The following is a 17,461-nucleotide window of genomic DNA, read 5'->3' on the forward strand; positions in this document are numbered from 1 at the left end:
CAGCAGGGGCTGGCTGACCCCTCGTCCCTACGTGCCTGACGGGGACAAGCCGCCCGGGTACAGTGCTCGGGCAGGAGGCCCCACTGAAAATCAAGCCGAATCTAGGGGGGGGATTTAGGCACCACTGCAGCCAAGGCCCACACTAGAACCCTGGCAGCAGCTGTTCGGGGTGAGCTGATGAGACCAAAGCCCCAACAGGAAGCGTGTGAGCTGTAGCATTTCTGTTCCCAGGTGCCACCAGCCTTCCTGGGTGAAGGGGCAGTTCTGAGTTCTCTTTGGAGCTCAGGTCAGATGAGGAAGAGACAATGAAACACCAGACATGGGCAGTGGCTCCAGGCGTCTCCAGACATAACTACATGCAGGTGAAGGAGCCAACGGAGCCAATGACATACGCACCTTAACAATACAGTCAGGACCTAGAGGCCCCCCAGGAAAATGAGGGGGGTGCACTATCCCTACAATGTTTGCCCCCGTATCCACTGGAGAGCAGAGGGCGACAAGGTGCCGCGATGACCTGGGGTGTGCGGGCGAGCTTTTATAGGACGGGACTTGCACTGCAGCAGAGAACGCAGCCCTTACCTGTAGGAAGGGAGAATCCAGGAAATGGCACCTTACAATACACAGAGCTGGGGCCTATGGTACCGTGGGATTGGGGACGCAGACATACAGTCCCGAGTTCAGCTGTGGGCAGGATTTCATAAACATTAAGAGTTAGAAACATACGTCAGGCCCAGCTGCTTCTCTTCACAGCTCAAGGTGTGGAAGGGGAGGTGTGCCACACCTGGCTGGCTAGGGATACCTGTGCAGGTGTGAAGCAAACAGGCTGCAAGGCCTGCTGACCATCCAGTGGATGAAGATCCAGGAGACAGTCCATTTCTATGGATTTGGGGTCACCTCCCTCAGGCCCTGCCTTCCTAGGCCCTTTCCCACCTCATCAGCACGGAGCTCAGCTCATCCCTGGTGGTCAGTGAGTCATGCTGAGGGGATGTCCCAGTGTATCCACCTTTTCCTTCCACGCACCCCACATCCCTCCCCGTGAGTCTGGTGCCCACATGCAGGGCAGGGCGCACCTGAGCATTAATACCAGCTCATCATAAGAGGGAGATTTTGGACCAGGTCCTGTAGGCGACAGTGAAACAACCCAAATCCTCTCTGTATTTCACGAGGGCATGTGCTGCCCTCCCACACAGAGACGGATTTACTGCATGGGGCAGCGCAGGTTTACGGGAGGAGCTGCTGGGATGGATTAAAACATCAGGTAAGGATGGGACACGCTCAGCACTGGCAATACGACACTAGTCCAAGGGGCTCGTTTCAATAGGCTTTAGATCAGGCCTGGAGTGATCAGCGTAGGCGCGTGGGGGGAGGGGTCAGCATAGCAGGGCCCTGTCGGAAGGGAATCTACACGCACCGGGCAGGCTCCAGCTCTTAGCACAGTTACCAACGAAGCAAAACTGGGCGAGAGACAGCCAGGATAAGCAGAGAGCAAACCCCTCGGGCGTGGGCGCGGGGCAGCAGTGAGCAATGAGCTAAGGCCTGAGACTCTTCACATGGGCTGAGCGAACAGGAGAGGAAGCACAGTGCCCAGCGGGCCAGCATGAGCCAAGGGCCGGAGCGTGACTAGCAGTGAGAAAGGGGCCGAGGCAAGGCCGACCAAACCCATCTGTGCGGACAGGGAGGAGACCACGCTGCAGAGAACCACACGAGTTTGCCCATCAGGCTCCAGTTCTTCTCCAGGGCCCATCCCCATGGGATCCAGGCGTTTCGGGGACTGAACCAAAGCCATGGTAGGCAATCAAAGTGACCCCAATTGCTGAGCGTCTGAGTGACGGGAGAGATTTTCACAAGCACCTAGAGGATTTAGGAGCGCAAATCGCATTGACTCTCACTGGGCTTCACCCAGGGCTTTCGGGAGCACGGGCCCATTGAAAGTCACTTGTGAAAAATCTCACGGGGTGTGACTAAAGCTCACTCCAAACCAGCGGAAAGTTCCAACCTTTTAACAGCCCCGGTTTTCAATGGAGAACAAATGAGAGCATAAAGCCTCCAGTTTCTCCATCTCAGCTTGGCTGTTCTTGGCCAGGGGCCCGCCCGGTGCGGGGAGCTGCACAGACCAGCCCCTGCCCTGCGGAGAGCTGAAAGGAGCTGCCCGAAGCCAGTGGGACATGCACTGGGAAGCCGGGGAACAGAGCCGATCACCGAGCCAGGCCTTTGAGAGCAGGGGCTGATGCGGATTTCTCTGTTGCTTTAACAGGTGCCAGCTGCCTTTGCCTTTCCCAGCCAATAGACACTGGCCGCTGCGATGGATGAAGCGCCGGAGCTGCGGCCGGACGGGAATTCCCTGCTCAAGGCGGTGTGGCTGGGCAGACTCCGGCTGGCCAGACTCTTGCTGGAAGGTGGGGCCTACATTAATGAAAGCAACGGGAAGGGAGAGACCGCTCTCATGGTGGCCTGCCTCACTGAGCACGTGGACCAGCAGAGCACAAGCAAAGCCCGGATGGTGAAGTACTTGCTGGCTAACAGGGCTGATCCCAACATCCAGGACACATCCGGCAGGACAGCCCTGATGCACGCCTGCCTCCAAGGGGCCGGGGAAGAGGTCGTTTCTCTGCTGCTGGAGAACGGAGCAGACCCGAGCCTAGAAGATCACTCGGGCGCATCTGCTCTGGTTTACGCTGTCAACGCAGATGACAAGGACGCGCTCAAACGTCTCCTGGAAGCCTGCAAAGCCAAGGGGAAGGAGGTGATCATTATAACTATGGACAAGTCCTCGGCAGGTACCAAAGCTACCCAACAATACCTCCACGTCCCGCCCTCGCCAGAGCTGCGGGAGAGGCAGGGCCCGGGCCTGGGCATGACGCCTTCGGAGAGTGAACTGAAAGCGTCCACTTCAGCGGCTGCGAAGGAAGAGCCCTTCTTCCGCTTCCACTCCGCGCCTGCCAGCGGCTGCCAGCCGGCCAAGGCCCTTCACGAGCCCTGGTCTCCTACCAGGAAATCCTGCAATCCCAAAAGAGCCCGTTTGCCACAGCTGAAGAGGCTGCAGTCAGAACCATGGGGCTTGGTTGCACCTTCTGTTCTAGCCTCCGGCGCCCATGCAGCCGAGGCCAAGGTGTGTGCAGATGATGAAATCATCCTGGGCATCAGTGACTTATCGCTCTCCAGAAAGGGTTCCTTCCCCAGGAACTGCAGCAGTAAGAGCAGAGACCTGCCTCTCTTCCCTTTGGTGGACGACCAGGCTCCGAAGATCCCACCAACTTCTGTGCCAGGAGCCAGGAAACCATCCTATGAGAAAGCTCAGCCCCTTGCTCAGCGCGCAGCCAGGAGGAACGCGGTCCCCGCTGAGCCGGAGACCACACCCTGCAAAGACACCCTGCACCGGAGAAGGCTGGGCACGGCGCATTACGATTCGGATTCACAGCTCTACTGCGACTCCAGCTCCGTTCTGGCTGATTCGGGGAAGGTGCTTTTGGAGAGAAAACAGCTCACCGGTTCCCATTTGGCGTTGTTCAACAGCTCCCGGGAATCCCTGGACAGCGCTCCCAGCACTTCTCCTGGGACGGTTCGTCGCAGGCCGCCCAGTTTGCTGGAAAGACGGGGCTCTGGGACTCTCCTGCTCGATCACATTTCTCATACAAGACCAGGGCATTTGCCTCCTTTGAATGTAAACCCCAACCCGCCAATTCCCGACATCGGCTCTAACAGCAAACCGTCTTCCCCGCTCGCTGCGGGCTTCAAACCCCTAGCACCCGCTGCTCCGAGTTCGCCGAGAAGGGCTGACTGGCGAGCCAAAAAGAAGCTGCTTCGGAGACACTCCATGCAGGCTGAGCAGATGAAACAACTCTCCAATTTTGAGGAAATAGTGGCCCAGTAGTTTGTATTTCAGTGGATTTTCCATAAACACGTGCAAAGTCCCTGCTCTCTCGTGCTCCGCACAGTGGGGTCCCTGTGCCTGGCACCCCCTGCTCCAGGAGGGGCAGAGCAGGGTCTGATTCCCACAGCCTTGCACCTTGGGGGGCTGGGCACCGGGGCCAAGCCAGGAGCATTTAACACTCCCGTTGCCCAGCTGTGGAGACACCACCAGGTACAAACCGGGGAATCAGCACCAAGTACTAAAAGTGTTTCTCTGCTACTGCCCCCAGGTCTGGGGTTTGTTCCCAGGATGAATCTGGCGAAGGGTTGATTGTAGAGGACGGTAGTGTGCGACACACGAGACTTCTCCCCAAGGCACATGAGCACCATTCCTTCAATCTCCAGTTCTTTGTCCTTAATCTCGTGTCTTTCCTACCCACACGGAGACAGTCCTGGGATCGCCAGTGCCTGGGGGGCTGGTGTACGTCTCAAGTGCCTACAGAAACCGAGCGGAGCTTCCTGCTGCCAGGAGGAGGAAGAGCCGAGCCCCCCGACACCTGCCCTGAGCCGGAGAAGGGACACAATTCTCTCTGCTTCCCAGAAATTCTAGCACTTTAACAGGCCAGAGAACGGAGCAGAGCCGGTCCTGGTGACACTCCAGTGCAACCAACGGGACTGCATCTGGAGGAGTTTGGCCCGGCACCTTCAGGCGGCCAGGCCATCCCATTGCTTGGTGGGATGCTCTGCTGTGGGCGCTGCCTGGCGGGGGGGGGGGGGGGGGGCAGCGGTCCCCATCTCTGGCTCGTGGGAAGGGCGGGGGCCCAGGCCAGTGCTTAGCAGAGCAGGGCCCATGTATCGGGCCGAGGGCACATGGTGAATTCAGCCGCTTGCTCCGCTCGGGGGAGGTGACTGGCCATTTAAGTCACATGCTGCTGGCTCTGTTCACATCCGTGAGGCTCAGAGGATTCCTACCCTGGGGCCATCCGACCCCGGGCCCCAAAGGGCCCCCCCGACAGCACACAGCCCCCCACCGCTCTTCACACGGGAGGCAGTGGGGAGCCCCTCGCTGGGTTCCCCGGCCAGCTGCAGGGAGGCGAGTGAGGGGCTGCAGGGTCAGGGTCAGGTGACTAGGCAGCAAGGCCCTCACCCTCGGCTTCACTGCGGCTGCATCTAGGGCACAAAGGGGCCTCAAGCCAGTTCAACCCAGAATAGGGGGATCCTCTGGTGACAGCACAGCAGCTCCTGATCTCCCCCTGCTGAGCCCCAGCTGCCACAACAGTCCCTTGGGGCCGCTGGAAGGAGCACAAACTGGAGCAGCCTTCAGGCTGCTCTAACTCATGCTGCGGGACCAGCCTGTTCAAGGCCAGTCCAGGCCTGGGGGAGTGTAAAGATGCCTTGAAGCCAACAGCCCCACCCCTCCGAGCTGCACTGTGAATTCTTCACCTGCAGCCAAGGATCAGGGTGTTTTACTGATCTAGCTACTCCCATCCACTCCCCGAGTGGGGGCTGGAGCTGGTGTCACACTGGTTTGGCAGTTACCTTCCCTGCACCAGAAGCCAAGTCTGGGATCTTCCTAGGGGCAGCCCTTGCCCCCCAGCCCAAAAGCTGAGCTGGGAGGGTAGCAGGGACAGACCTGAGCTAGTGCAGAGCGGGGCTGGAGCTGCAGCTGTGCTGCTGCAGGGGGAGGGGCAGCCAGGGACATCCCTACAAAAGGAGTGCCCCAGAGAGCTGTCCACGCGGCCTATTCCTAGCCTTGACCTTGACCTTGACCGTGGGTACACAGCTGTGTATGTGGTAGAGTCCATGCAGCCGGCTGGGCCCCCATTCTGCTGCCAGCTCTGCACGGGCATCCCGTTACAGGATCGGGGCCAAAATAAATACCAGACGGCAGCTGCAACGTCAGGACAGCAAAGCCGGGGGCAGGTAACCCCATCTCAGCGCTCTGCATTCCCCAGCTCCCGGAAGTGTTTCTCCCCATCTGCTACTGGGGTGGATATGGGTGGGCGAGTGGATTGGTTTGGCCTGTAGGTGCTGAAGCTGTTACTAACCTCAGCTAACCCCCACCCAACCAGCACCTCCGCTGGAGAGGAAACCCAGCCCGAAATCGCATTCTAACCCTGGGCTCGATGGTTTGGATTGTTCATCTCCCTTAAACACGTGTCTCGAGTGGAGAATGGCCACAGGCTTAGATACAGGAACTCCTCACTTAAAGTCCTCCCGGTTAACGTTGTTTCGTTGTTACATTGCTGATCAATTAGGGAACATGCTCGTTTAAAGTTGCGCAATGCTCCCTTCTAACATTGTTTGGCAGCCACCTGGTTTGTCCACTGCTTGCAGGAAGAGCAGCCCCTTGCAGCTAGCTGGTGGGGGCTTGGAACCAGGGTGGACTGACAGCCCCCTATCAGCTCCCCGCTCCCCTAAGAACCCTGTGCTGCAGCCGCCCAACAGACTATCAATCGGCAGTTCAGCTGTCCCTCCCCCCACTGCCATGTGCTGCTCCTGCCCTCTGCCTTGGAGCTGCTCCCAGAGACTCCTGCTTCCTGTGCGGGGGGAGGGGGGACTAATGTCAGGGTGTCCCCCTTCCCCCCTGCTCCTGCACCCCACTTATCCCTTCTCCATATAGAGCAGGGAGGGGACACGGATGGAGAGAGACAGAGAGAGCTTGGGGCAGCAGCTGCTGTCTCAACTTCCTGATCCACTTAAAAAGACAATGCACTTAAGAGTGGGTCAGCTTACTTAAAGGGGCAGTGTGCATCTCTCTCTCTCTCTCCCACACACAAGGTGTGTGTCTGTCTCTGTCTGCTATGCTGTCTCCCCTCCCTCTAGTCGTGCTGCCTTGTAGAGTGTGAGGCTACATTAACAACGTGTTAACCCTTGAGGGCTCAGCCGAGTGCTAGTTCATCATTTAGCAGTAAGGCATTCCCTGGGAAATATCCCACCCTCTTCCACCCTCTGACTTCACCACTTCAACCAAACTTCACAATCATCATTGCTGTGAACAGTATTCAATTGTTTGTTTAAAACGTATAGTGTGTGTTTATCTATATCATATATAGTTTTTTGTCTGGTGAAAAAAATTTCCCTGGAACCTAACCCCGCCTATTTACATTAATTCTTATGGGGAAATTGGATTCACTTAACATTGTTTCGCTTAAAGTCGCATTTTTCAGGAACATAGCGACAACGTTAAGCGAGGAGTTACTGTAATGAACTCAATATCCTGACTCCCGCTGCCAGCCCAGCGGTTCCTGGCACGCAGCTCACTGCCACCTCGGGCTCTATGTCCGTGTGTCCTCGCCCAGACCAGCCAAATGACACATTTCATTTAATCCCCTCATGCAGCTCTCCTGGTGATGCTCGTACCTTCCCCAGTGCACTAGCTGGTCTCTAGACTGTTGCAAAACCTTGCAAGGTTCCTGCCCAAAGCAGCCTTGATCTGTGGTTTCAATTGCACAAGAACATTCTTTCAAAGTGCATTTTAGATTTCAATACGCTGATTAGATCAAAGGCGAGCTTACATTTTTAGAGCCTTAAGGTTTATACCTACTGTAAGTCAAATGTCTTCTCTATGGAACTTTAGGCATATTTTCCCTGTTGGAATGAAGTGTCTGTTGAAATATATTTTAGACTGCAGATTTAAAGCCTATAGTTCGCCACTTCTGTTCATTCCTAGATATTCCAATAGCTTTTTTTTTTTTCTGACAGTGAATGTCCTTCGCCACTGATTTAGGACAAAGGTGCCCTGCAGAATGCAGGTGATAGATATGCTTTGAGCTTCCTGCGTAAGGTACATTGGGATTGGAAATGGGACACGTTCTCCTTTAGCATAACATATTGTAATGCTGTTTGTTCACATTTTAAAGTGTGCGTTCACGTGTGCAGAGATGTTGGAAGATACTGTGTGATGGTTTAGACTTTATTACCTTGTCACATTAATAAACAGTGTAATATTCCTCTGAACTACACCACTCTTTCCCCGAGTTTATAAATGAAACATGCCTGTAGGGCCAGTTAGCCACTGGTGGGCGGGGGGCATCTTCCCCCTCCCCCAGGAAATCAGCTCAGTGTTATTCAGTGGAACTCATCCTGTAGGACAGCTGGGAAGTTAAGGTAAATTAAGGCTGCAAAGGAGAATTTTGTACTGAACTGAAACATCAGGTGGGATTTAGAGTGACCCAGGGCCAAATGCTGCTCTCAGAGTGTATTATCCACACTGTAATTTGGCGAGAGCATCAGGGCTGATACTCCGAACGCTTCCTCTCCTGTGAAGGTACCAGGGCACCACGGCTGGTGGCCAGAGCTCTGGTTTGACACCCATGGTGCTTCCATCTAGAGTTGGCTGCAAAATGACATTGGAGCCAGGACAGGCACCGCGCCCCCTAGCCCCGCGCTGGCGGCTCAGTGCTGACGCCAAGGCCAAGCACCCCCTGCCCAATGCCCAGGGCCACTTCCATCCCCCACGCGCCCCGTCCCCCTGACCGAGCCAACTCCCCTGGCCCTGCGGAGCCCCTGCCTTTCCCACAGCGCGTGGGCAAGGGAGCAAAGGGCCGAGGCAGGTGGCAGCTCTGCTGTTGCAATACCCACTGGGTCGCTGCCCATCACAGCAGCCTGGGCCAGGCCCACCGGCCTGAAGGCCTAACCCAAAGCCAAGCCAAGTCGATGGGAGTCTTTCCCCCGACTTCCCCGGCGCTTGGCTCAGGCCTGCGGGCCGAAGGGAAGGGGGTGGAGGCATCGCCTTCCTAAAGCGCGGGGTGAGGGCTCTGGCCTGTCTCATCAGCTTATGTCCTTGCCCGTCTATTAGTGTTCAAACCGAGCAGATGGTTCCTTTAGCCCGAAGACAGCCATGGACCACCTGGGCCAGTTACCAACTCTCACCCGTTCCCATCCCAGGGCACAGCCACTCCACGGGGTCTCGGGAATTCCCAGCAGGACTTTGCTGTTTGCTTAATGTTCTCACTTGCCGTCTGCCCCCACCTCACCCCCTCGCAGTGAAGGGCGGCACCATTTCCACGCGGGAGGGAGTCATCCAGGCCACGCGAGGCCCGTTCACTCCTCTGGCAGATCACATTTGCTCCAGTGCCCTGCCCTCGCCTGGCTGCAAAGGGCAGCAGGCCGGCAGGACAAACAGCAAGGTGTGCCAGCACCCCCCGGCCCTGCCCCGCTGCAGCTGCCAGTTGCAGCCCAGCCTCCGGGAGCATGGAGCCGGGGAGGCCCCCTTTCAGTGTCAGGGTACTCACTGGTGCCTGTCCTTTGCCCCGTGGGGCAGGAGCAATTCCAGGCGGAGGGGGAGAGTTTTCCGCACCGGTGGGGGCCTGGGGCCCCTTGGGGCTGGCGCGCGGTGCCCGGCCTGGAGCGGTGCCCGGCAGGGATCCGGCCCTGCTGGGAAGTGAAGGATTCCGCAGAAGCTACCAGGGAAATTCCCACTGGATTTTCCCCCGGGGAGTGACCCGACTCTAGAGGGTGTATTTCGGGGGGGGCAGGTTGGGGTGACTGGCTCTGATGGGTTCCCTGGGTTTCACTCTCCCACAGTCCATCGTTCCGGGGCAGCCCCCCCGCGCAGCCCCGGCCGGGCCCCCCGCGCACCCCCCTGGGCGGCCGCTGGGCGCCGCTGTGCCCCCCCCCGAGGGAGGGCGCACGGCTGCGCGCTGGGGGCCCGGAAGCGGCGCTCCCCGCCCGGCTGCGCTGCCACGTCGGAGGCCGGCGGCGGCGGGGATGGGCGGCCGGGCGCTGTGCTGGCTGCTCTGCCTGCTGCAGGCGGGCCGGGCCGGGGGCGCCGAGCTCACCTTCGAGCTGCCCGAGAGCGCCCGGCAGTGCTTCCACGAGCCGCTGCAGCGCGGCCTCAAGTTCACGCTGGACTTCCAGGTACCGGGGGGGCCGGGTCCCCGCTCGGATCGGCCCGGTTCGGATGGGGGGAGGGAGTGCCGGGTCCCCGCTCGGATCGGATCGGATGCGGGGAGGGGGTGCCAGGTCCCCGCTCGGATCGGATCGGATGGGGGGAGGGGGTGCCAGGTCCCCGCTCGGATCGGCCCGGCTCGGGGGGGTCCCCGCTCGGCCCGGCCCGGCTCGGGGGGGTCCCCGCTCGGCCCGTGCGAGGCACCGAACCCGGCGGGTCTAGCGGCTGCCGGCGGGGAGCGCCCGGGGGAGCCGCGGTCGGAGCTGGGGGGGTCCCCGCAGAGGGACCGGGCTCCGCGGCGGAGAAGCCCCAGCCACGGCCGGGTTCTCTCTGGCCCGGTCCCGCCGGCCCGACTGCGCCCAGAGCCCCCGGCTGGCGCCTCCCCGCTGGGGCCCCGCGCCGCGCCAGGGGCCGGGGCCGGAGCCTGCAGCACCAGGGAGAGCGGCTCCGCTCCGGCCCAGCCCGGCCACTGGGACCCGCTGCCCCGGGTCTGCCCGCGCCGGGTCGCTGCCGGGTCTGGCCGGACTCCCTGGCGGGCCCGGGCTCCTGCCAGCGGCCAGCTCCGGCTGGTGCCAGAGATCAGGGGCTGGTCTGGGACTTGCCACCCGTCGGGCAGCCGGATCCGGGCAGAACCGGACCAGAACCGGACCAGAACCGAGCTCCGCTCCCCCCAAACGGGGGGCGGGGGGAGCAGTTGATAGAATTCCCGGTTCGCTGAAATGCCGGATAAAGAAAAGCTCCCTGGGCCGGGCCATACTTTAACTATGTCACATCCCAGCCTTTATGTGAACACCCGGGCGGGGAGCTCTGTGTACAGGACTCGGGATCCCTCCGGAGAACACCCCTCTGAGCTCAGAGCTGCCAAGCCAGACAAGGGCTACTGGGATATTTCTGAAAGCTACAAAATCTCCCCCAGCCTCAGGGATTCCGTGTGATCCTGTCAGTCAGGCGCCAGCGCCAGCCCCAACACCAGCCATAGGGACAGGTTTGCAGGTGGCTTTTGTACAGAAAAGGCGGGATGCAAAGCCAGGGGCTGGAGCCAGAGGCCCTGGCCTGAGTGAGATCCAGGCAGTGCCATCCTCTGCTTGGAGCTGTCTGGAGACAGGCCGGGGGGCGGGGGGGCATGAGGTGAATTCTCCCTCCCTGACAGACATGCTTTGTCTCCATAGGTGATTACAGGGGGGCATTACGATGTGGACTGCTACGTGGAAGATCCCAACGGCAAGACCCTTTACAAAGAAGCTAAGAAGCAGTACGACAGCTTTTCCCATCGAGCCGAGGTCGCAGGCGTCTACACGTTTTGCTTCAGCAACGAGTTCTCCACTTTTTCACACAAAACTGTCTACTTTGACTTTCAAGTTGGAGACGAGCCCCCGATTCTCCCGGACATGAGCCACAGGGTCACCGCCTTGACACAGGTCTGTCGGGTTCCCGCATGCATCTGTTGCATGGGAGTGGGGCCGTTTTGTAACTCTCTCTCGTGGTAGAGCAGCACAGAGCTTCTGAGGTTAGATGCCGATAAAGCGTGGCCAGGGTTGAGAAAGAAACGGTCAGGCCCTGGTGTGTCCTTGTCCTGGGCTCACGTTAGCTCTCAGCTAAAAGCAGAACTTCCAGCCGCAGGGTAACGGTACTGTGTGGTGCAGGGTCACGCAACGCCTGTTCCAGCAGAAGGGAAGAATGCAGCTGGCTTAGAAAAAGGGAATGTACCATAGTCTCAGGTAAAGGACAGGCCGGCCCAACCCACACAATTCAGATCCAGAGCAGAACCTTCCCTGAGCTGGGGGCCGGGGGAGAGGTCTTTGGGTCCATGTGTTGGCTTGGGTTTATCTCCAAGGAGAGAGAGAGGCATTGTGAGCCACGTACGTACACACACACCCCCCCCAAAGCCAAAGCCACTCTTGACAATATAGGTGTGTGTGTGTGTGTACCTCCAGTTCTCAGCCCTGCACAGCTGAGCCCGATCAGCACCTGCATCTCCCACTGACCCCAGCTGGAGAGATCTGGGTGCTAAGCACCTCCAAAAGCAGGCCCCAGCTACCCCAGGTTGGGCACCCAAAATCAGAGACCACTTTGGAAAACTTGGGCCTGCAGGTAGAAGTAGAACGGTCTCTAGCCAGAGACTCGCTCCTCTGCTCCTCCTGGGCCGTCCCGTGACGCCTCTGCCGCTCTCTGACACGGGGGGATGGTATTTTACTCCCTCATCAGAATATAGCGACTAGCCGCAGACGTGGGGATTGTCCCAGCCGGGCCCAGCTGTGTGTAGTGATGCAGGTACAAAGGAGGGTGTGTTTGTTTCCCCAGATGGAATCTGCTTGTGTCACCATTCACGAAGCTTTAAATACAGTGATCGACTCCCAGACTCATTACCGGCTGCGGGAGGCTCAGGACCGGAGCCGGGCAGAAGAGCTGAACCACCACGTCTCCTACTGGTCTGTGGGGGAGACCGTCCTCCTCCTCGTGGTCAGCGTCACCCAAGTGATGCTGCTCAAGAGCTTCTTTACAGAGACAAGAGCGACCACGGGGGCCGTCAGCACCTAGGAAGCCAGAGTCGGTCCTGTGCCGTGGCACCGTGTGCCAGCGGGTTGGGTGGGGTGGGGCTGGGGAGGAGAGGAGGGGTGCTCATGGGTCACACAGTGGAGTGCTGCCGAGGGACCGAGTGGGGCCGGCCCGGCACACCTGGACTGGGAGCAGAAAGGGGTTTATGGGAAAGTCACCCAAGCAGCAGTTCTGACGGAGTGAACGCTGTTAATAGCCGGCAGCCTCTCTCTGGGGGCCCCGGGAAGCAATGGGGGTGCAGGGGTTAGGGGCTCTCTGTGCAGCTGAGCTGTGACTTAGGCCAGGGAAGATTAGCGCCGGTTTCACTGCAATGGTTTGACTCTTGTTTGTAACCCTGTTGCATCTTCATTGCGAGGTGTAACCACACCATGCAGCCAGAGGATCTACCCCAGAGCCCACGTGGGGTCACTGCTCCCAGCACAGAGCAGAGTCCCAGGCCAGCATGGGGGAGCGTGTCACAAAGGGGCACCGGACGTGTCCCGGTGCACAGACAAGCTGAACTGCAGTAGTTCACCTGAGCTGCAATCCGTGCTCACCGAGGTGGGCGGCGTGGCCAGGACCGAGGTAGGAGTCAGAGCAACCCCACTCACCCTACGGTGTGCCCAAGCATCTGCTTTTCGTCAGGCAGCCCCCTCAGCCCAGGCCAGAGCACGCTACGTGAGCTGTGGCTCCTGCTGCCAACCGGAGAGGCTAAAAACCCTACTCATCTTTTTAATGGAAGCTGAAATTCTCCCATAATCACAGGACTCCAGGAGCTGGGCCTTACAGAGAAGCACCAAATATCACGAGAGGCTTAGTAAAAGTGGCAGAAATTGGCAGCTCTTGGCTCCCTCCAGGTTTGTTTGTGCTAAAAGGGATCGTGTGGCCCCAGAGAGTCAGAGAGGTTAAGGCCAGAAGAGGCCATTCGATCACCAGCCTGACCTCCTGTATACCACTGGCCACCAGCACCACATGCTAGCCCCCCACCCAAAATGAGACCAATGTATTACAGCCCACGGGAGACTGGGCTGTCACGTGCCACAGGCAGAGAACAGGCAGGACTGTGGTGGAGGCTCCATCACCGGCAATTTTGAAATCAAGATGGGATGTTTTGCTCCAAGGTCTGCACCTGAGGCAGGTCTCTGGCCCGTGCTGTACTCAGGGGCAGCCTGGGGGATCCCTGGTCCCTTCTGTCCTGTGAATCTAGGGCTGCCGAGCCCCGTCCCCCCGTCGGGGAACAGTCCAGGGGATGCCCTGCTCTGCTCAGACAGCAAGGCCTCCTGGGCGAATGTCCTGGTATTTCTTCAGAACACAAAGCAGGAGTCACGTGGCCCAGGAGGGGGCCCATGACTGAACCACTATGCCTGAATACACCCCACATTGCCAGCAACAAATTAGCTGCTGCTACCACAGGCTGTTGTGCAAGAGCCGTTACAATACTAGTATTGGTCAAACAATGCTTTGCACTAAGCCACCCAAATGGAGGGGGGGGGGGAATTAGGAATTGCAATTACCCTGCTCAGCTGGGCTGACACCACTGGATGCAACCTTTGCCACTTCTCAATAAACCCATGAGCCCGCAGTTTTCTTTCACCACTGATTAGACACGCTGTCCCCCAGGCGCTGGGCAGTGCGATACAAATCAGCCAGTCAAAGCGCTTGTTCTCCTCTCAGGGCACAGCTACTGCCCTGTCAGCCCATCCTTTGTTAACTGTTTGTAACACCCACGTTCTAGGAAGCCTTAAATAAAATGCATTTCCTACCGATTCCATCGTCCTCCTTTGGCAGTTCAACAGCTGTTCCTGAAGGCCCCCGTCAGCTGCATGTCACTCGCAGCTCACCCTGCACCCCCTGTGCTGGCCGCTGGAGCACAGAGCTCTGGAAACTGCCGGCCCCATCCTGCTCCCCTTCACTCACCTGGCCGGAGTCCCAGCTTGCTTGGCTCCAGGCCCCAGCTCCACAGCTGGGTTAAATCAGCGTAATTCCCTTGACTACCCCCTGAAGCTGTGCTGAATAAACCAGCTGAGCATCTGGCCCCTGACTTGAGCAGCGTTGCTGTGGGTTTGTGACGGTGTAAAAGGCAGCAGAGCCTTGTCGTTACTGGGGCTGGGCAGCAGAGGGAACCCATGGGACGGAGAGTGCCGCACTTCTCTAGCCCAATTCTGCATTCCCTGGGCCTGCAGCTCACCCCCGGCCTTGTGTGAGCCGTGCCTGCTTTGACCCTCTCCTCCCCTGGCTACTGCGGGAAGGTTTGATAACCCACTCGCGAGCCTCCTGCCTCGTCAGTTCCCTCGCCGAGGGTTTGGGGCTCGGACCCTGCTCCATGGGAAAGCCATGGGAACGCCGCCCGCGCAGGCAGCTCACTTGCCCCGTGGCAGCCGTCGCCCAAAGGGGCTAGCAGAAGCGTTTCTCTTCGAGCTGCTGTCAAATGCTTGGAAGGGCTGAGTGACGCCTACGTGGCCTGACCTAAGATGTCACCAGTGGTCCAAGGTGGGCTGAGATACTGTGGAAGAGATGTGCTGGGTGGGGGCAAACCCCTCCCACCGGTGTGGTGCCACATGGCAGCAGGGAGGCCCAAAACATGGTAGGCTACTGGGAGGACTATCCCAGCCTGGAGCACAGAGCGGGAAGCCCCAGCTCTGGGCTCCATCTTGCTGCCTTTCTCCTGGGGAGGAGCCCCATTGATTTCAGGAGGCCCAGAGGTGCAGGTGCAGTACTGGGGTAAGAGGGTCATCATGGGCTGTGACGGAGTTGGAATTTTTTGATATTTTTATGAGTCCTATGTGTGCCTCGGTTTCCCTTATACATTGCAGGGCTCCCCACCTGTGGGAGGATTGGGTTTGCTCGCTGGGCAGGCTAAGAGATATGGGGAGAGGGTGTAACCAGCTGGCTGAGCTGACTGGGGTCATTAAAAAGGATTGGCTGGTGCTGACCCATAGCAATGGAAAATTCCAGAACACAATGGCAAGTCCAGTCACCAGGATATGGACACCTAGCAACCAAGGCCCCAGAGGGAAGAGGCTTCCCACACCTCTCAGCAGGAGGCAGATGGAGAAACCCCACAACAAAGGACTGGAAGGTGTGAGGGGGGAACTCATAAATTGTCCGCCCTCTATAACACTGATAGAGAGATATGCACACCTGTTTACTCCCCCAGGTATTAATCACTTACTCTGGGTTCATTAATAAACAAAAGTGATTTTGTTAAGTATAAAAAGTAGGATTTAAGTGGTTTCAAGTAATAATAGACAGAACAAAGTAAGTCACCAGGCAAAATAAAGCAAAAACACACAAGTCTAAGCCTAATACATTAAGAAACTGATTACAGGTAAAATCTCACTCTCAGAGATGTTCCAATAAGCTTCTTTCACAGACTAGACTCCTACCTAGTCTGGGCCCGATCCTTTCCCCTGGTACAGTCCTTGTTAGTTCCAGCAGGCATCTTAGGTGGAAAACAGGGGCTCTCTCATGACTGGCCGCCCCTTTGTCCTGTTCCACCCCCTTTTATAGCTTTGGCACAAGGCGGGACTCTTTTGTCTCTCTGGGTCCCCACCCCTCCTTCTAAATGGAAAAGTACCAGATTTAAGATGGATTCCAGTATCAGGTTATACTTCATATTTCTAGCTTGAGATACAAGAATGATACATACAAATAGGAGGAATATATTTGATAGGTTATAACCTTTGTGATGATACCTTACAAGAGCCCTTTTGCATACAGCATATTCCAGTTACATCATATTCACACTCATAAGCATATTTCCATAAAACATACAGAGTGCAATGTCACAGGTCCATCAATGGGTATTAGCCAGGCTGGGCAAGGATGGTGTCCCTAGTCTCTGTTTGCCAGAAGCTGGGAATGGGTGACAGGGGATGGATCACTAGATGATTCCCTGTTCCCTCTGGGGCACCCGGCATTGGCAGAAGACAGGACACTGGGCTAGAGGGACCTTTGGTCTGACCCAGTCTGGCCGTTCTGATGTTCTCACAATGCAAAGGTTCAAGTTTTCCCTTACGACATGGGAGCCAGCTGCTAGAAGTGAGATTAATGCTGCTGCCACTCACCAGCATTCAATAGTATGAACACCAAACACACCCTTATCACTCTACTGTAACAACACGAACACCCAGCTGAGCCAGACTGATCCCAGCTACGTACTTGGAGTCCCACTGAGACATGGGGACCGTGGCATGAGCTGGCGCTGGGCTGCCAGCATCACACCAGGCGATCAAGACACCAAGTTCAGATGGAAGAAGGTACCAAGACTACCTGGGAATCCCAGGGTAGCACGTCCCCTGAACCTACACTGACCCAGGCTCCACATCCCCATCTCCAGGAGTGCCCCCTCCGGCTCCTGCTGGCCCAGCAGCCAACACCAGCGAGGTGCTGCAGAAGCCTCAGTCCTGAGTCAGCCTGAGGAGATTGGGATCCGTGTCCCCATGCTCCCTGGACACCTGGGTGGCAGGGGATGGGGCAGAGGCACCAGGAAGGGGGGTGGTTCGCTTGCTAATCTCACCTCCTTGCACCCATCAGCTCTTCTGGGGAAGCAGCAGGCTACATGAGCCATGGCCGACCCATTCCCCTGCCCGTCCCGGTCTCTCCTCCCTGGCCCTGCAGCAAGGTGCTCTCACACACACATTCTGGCCAGGGGGGCTGGGCAGAGCTAATGGCCTGGGACTGGCTCTTCCCACTCACTCAGCCTGACCCTGCATCCTGTGCGGAGCGGGGGCAAGCAGGGCAGCGGGGGTGCAAGGACAAGGGGAGAGAGCGGGCGGAGCCGCTGATCCAGGAGCAAGGTTCTGCCTGCTGGTATCTCTGCCAAGGCCCCCGGGATTAGCTGGTCTCCAGCAGCGAGCACTGGGTGTGCCGGCTGGAGATGCAGCAAAGCCAGCTGGTGACGCACACGCTGCTGTGCCCCCAGCTGGCCGTGTTCCAGCCCCTCGCCCCGGGACAGGCCCTTGGGGTCCATCCCAGGAGCAGAGTGAGGCCCTGCCGGGTGCTGGGGACAGGGAACCGGGTCCAGAACCTCCCGGCTCCAGGGGCAGCCCAGCCCAGCAAAGACCCCACTCCTGACCACCCCGTGGGTCCGACACTGCCCCAAATCCCACGCTACCGATGGCAGGAACCCAGGCAGCCTGCTCTCCCCTCCCCAGGACGGGCGCCTCGTGGCCTGCCCAGTGT

General features: G+C 58.2%; 2 protein-coding genes across 2 annotated transcripts; both read left to right on the forward strand.

The window, feature by feature from the left end:
• The first annotated feature begins 2,302 nt into the window (after positions 1-2,302).
• ANKRD34C (ankyrin repeat domain 34C) lies at positions 2,303-3,871 on the forward strand. Its single transcript, XM_024200733.1, has one exon. The coding sequence runs from the start codon at positions 2,303-2,305 to the stop codon at positions 3,869-3,871; it is 1,569 nt and encodes a 522-aa protein (XP_024056501.1).
• A 5,661-nt stretch (positions 3,872-9,532) lies between these two features.
• TMED3 (transmembrane p24 trafficking protein 3) lies at positions 9,533-14,043 on the forward strand. The gene is made up of 3 exons (XM_024200709.3): positions 9,533-9,711; positions 10,912-11,160; positions 12,044-14,043. The coding sequence occupies exons 1-3, from the start codon at positions 9,562-9,564 to the stop codon at positions 12,278-12,280; spliced, it is 636 nt and encodes a 211-aa protein (XP_024056477.1). The 5' UTR covers positions 9,533-9,561; the 3' UTR covers positions 12,281-14,043.
• The last annotated feature ends 3,418 nt before the right edge of the window (positions 14,044-17,461 follow it).

The sequence above is a fragment of the Terrapene carolina genome, unplaced genomic scaffold (assembly GCF_002925995.2).
Source record: "Terrapene carolina triunguis isolate 2854851 unplaced genomic scaffold, T_m_triunguis-2.0 Scaffold67, whole genome shotgun sequence".
NCBI classification, from domain to species: Eukaryota; Metazoa; Chordata; order Testudines; family Emydidae; genus Terrapene; species Terrapene triunguis.

Excerpts from the sequence above, each read along its gene's own strand:
- TMED3 (XM_024200709.3), top strand. The coding sequence starts at position 9,562 with ATGGGCGGCCGGGCGCTGTGCTGGCTGCTCTGCCTGCTGCAGGCGGGC. Across the intron at positions 9,712-10,911 it reads AGTTCACGCTGGACTTCCAG|GTGATTACAGGGGGGCATTA; the intron begins GTACCGGGGGGG and ends TTGTCTCCATAG. Across the intron at positions 11,161-12,043 it reads GGGTCACCGCCTTGACACAG|ATGGAATCTGCTTGTGTCAC; the intron begins GTCTGTCGGGTT and ends TTGTTTCCCCAG.
- ANKRD34C (XM_024200733.1), top strand. The coding sequence starts at position 2,303 with ATGGATGAAGCGCCGGAGCTGCGGCCGGACGGGAATTCCCTGCTCAAG.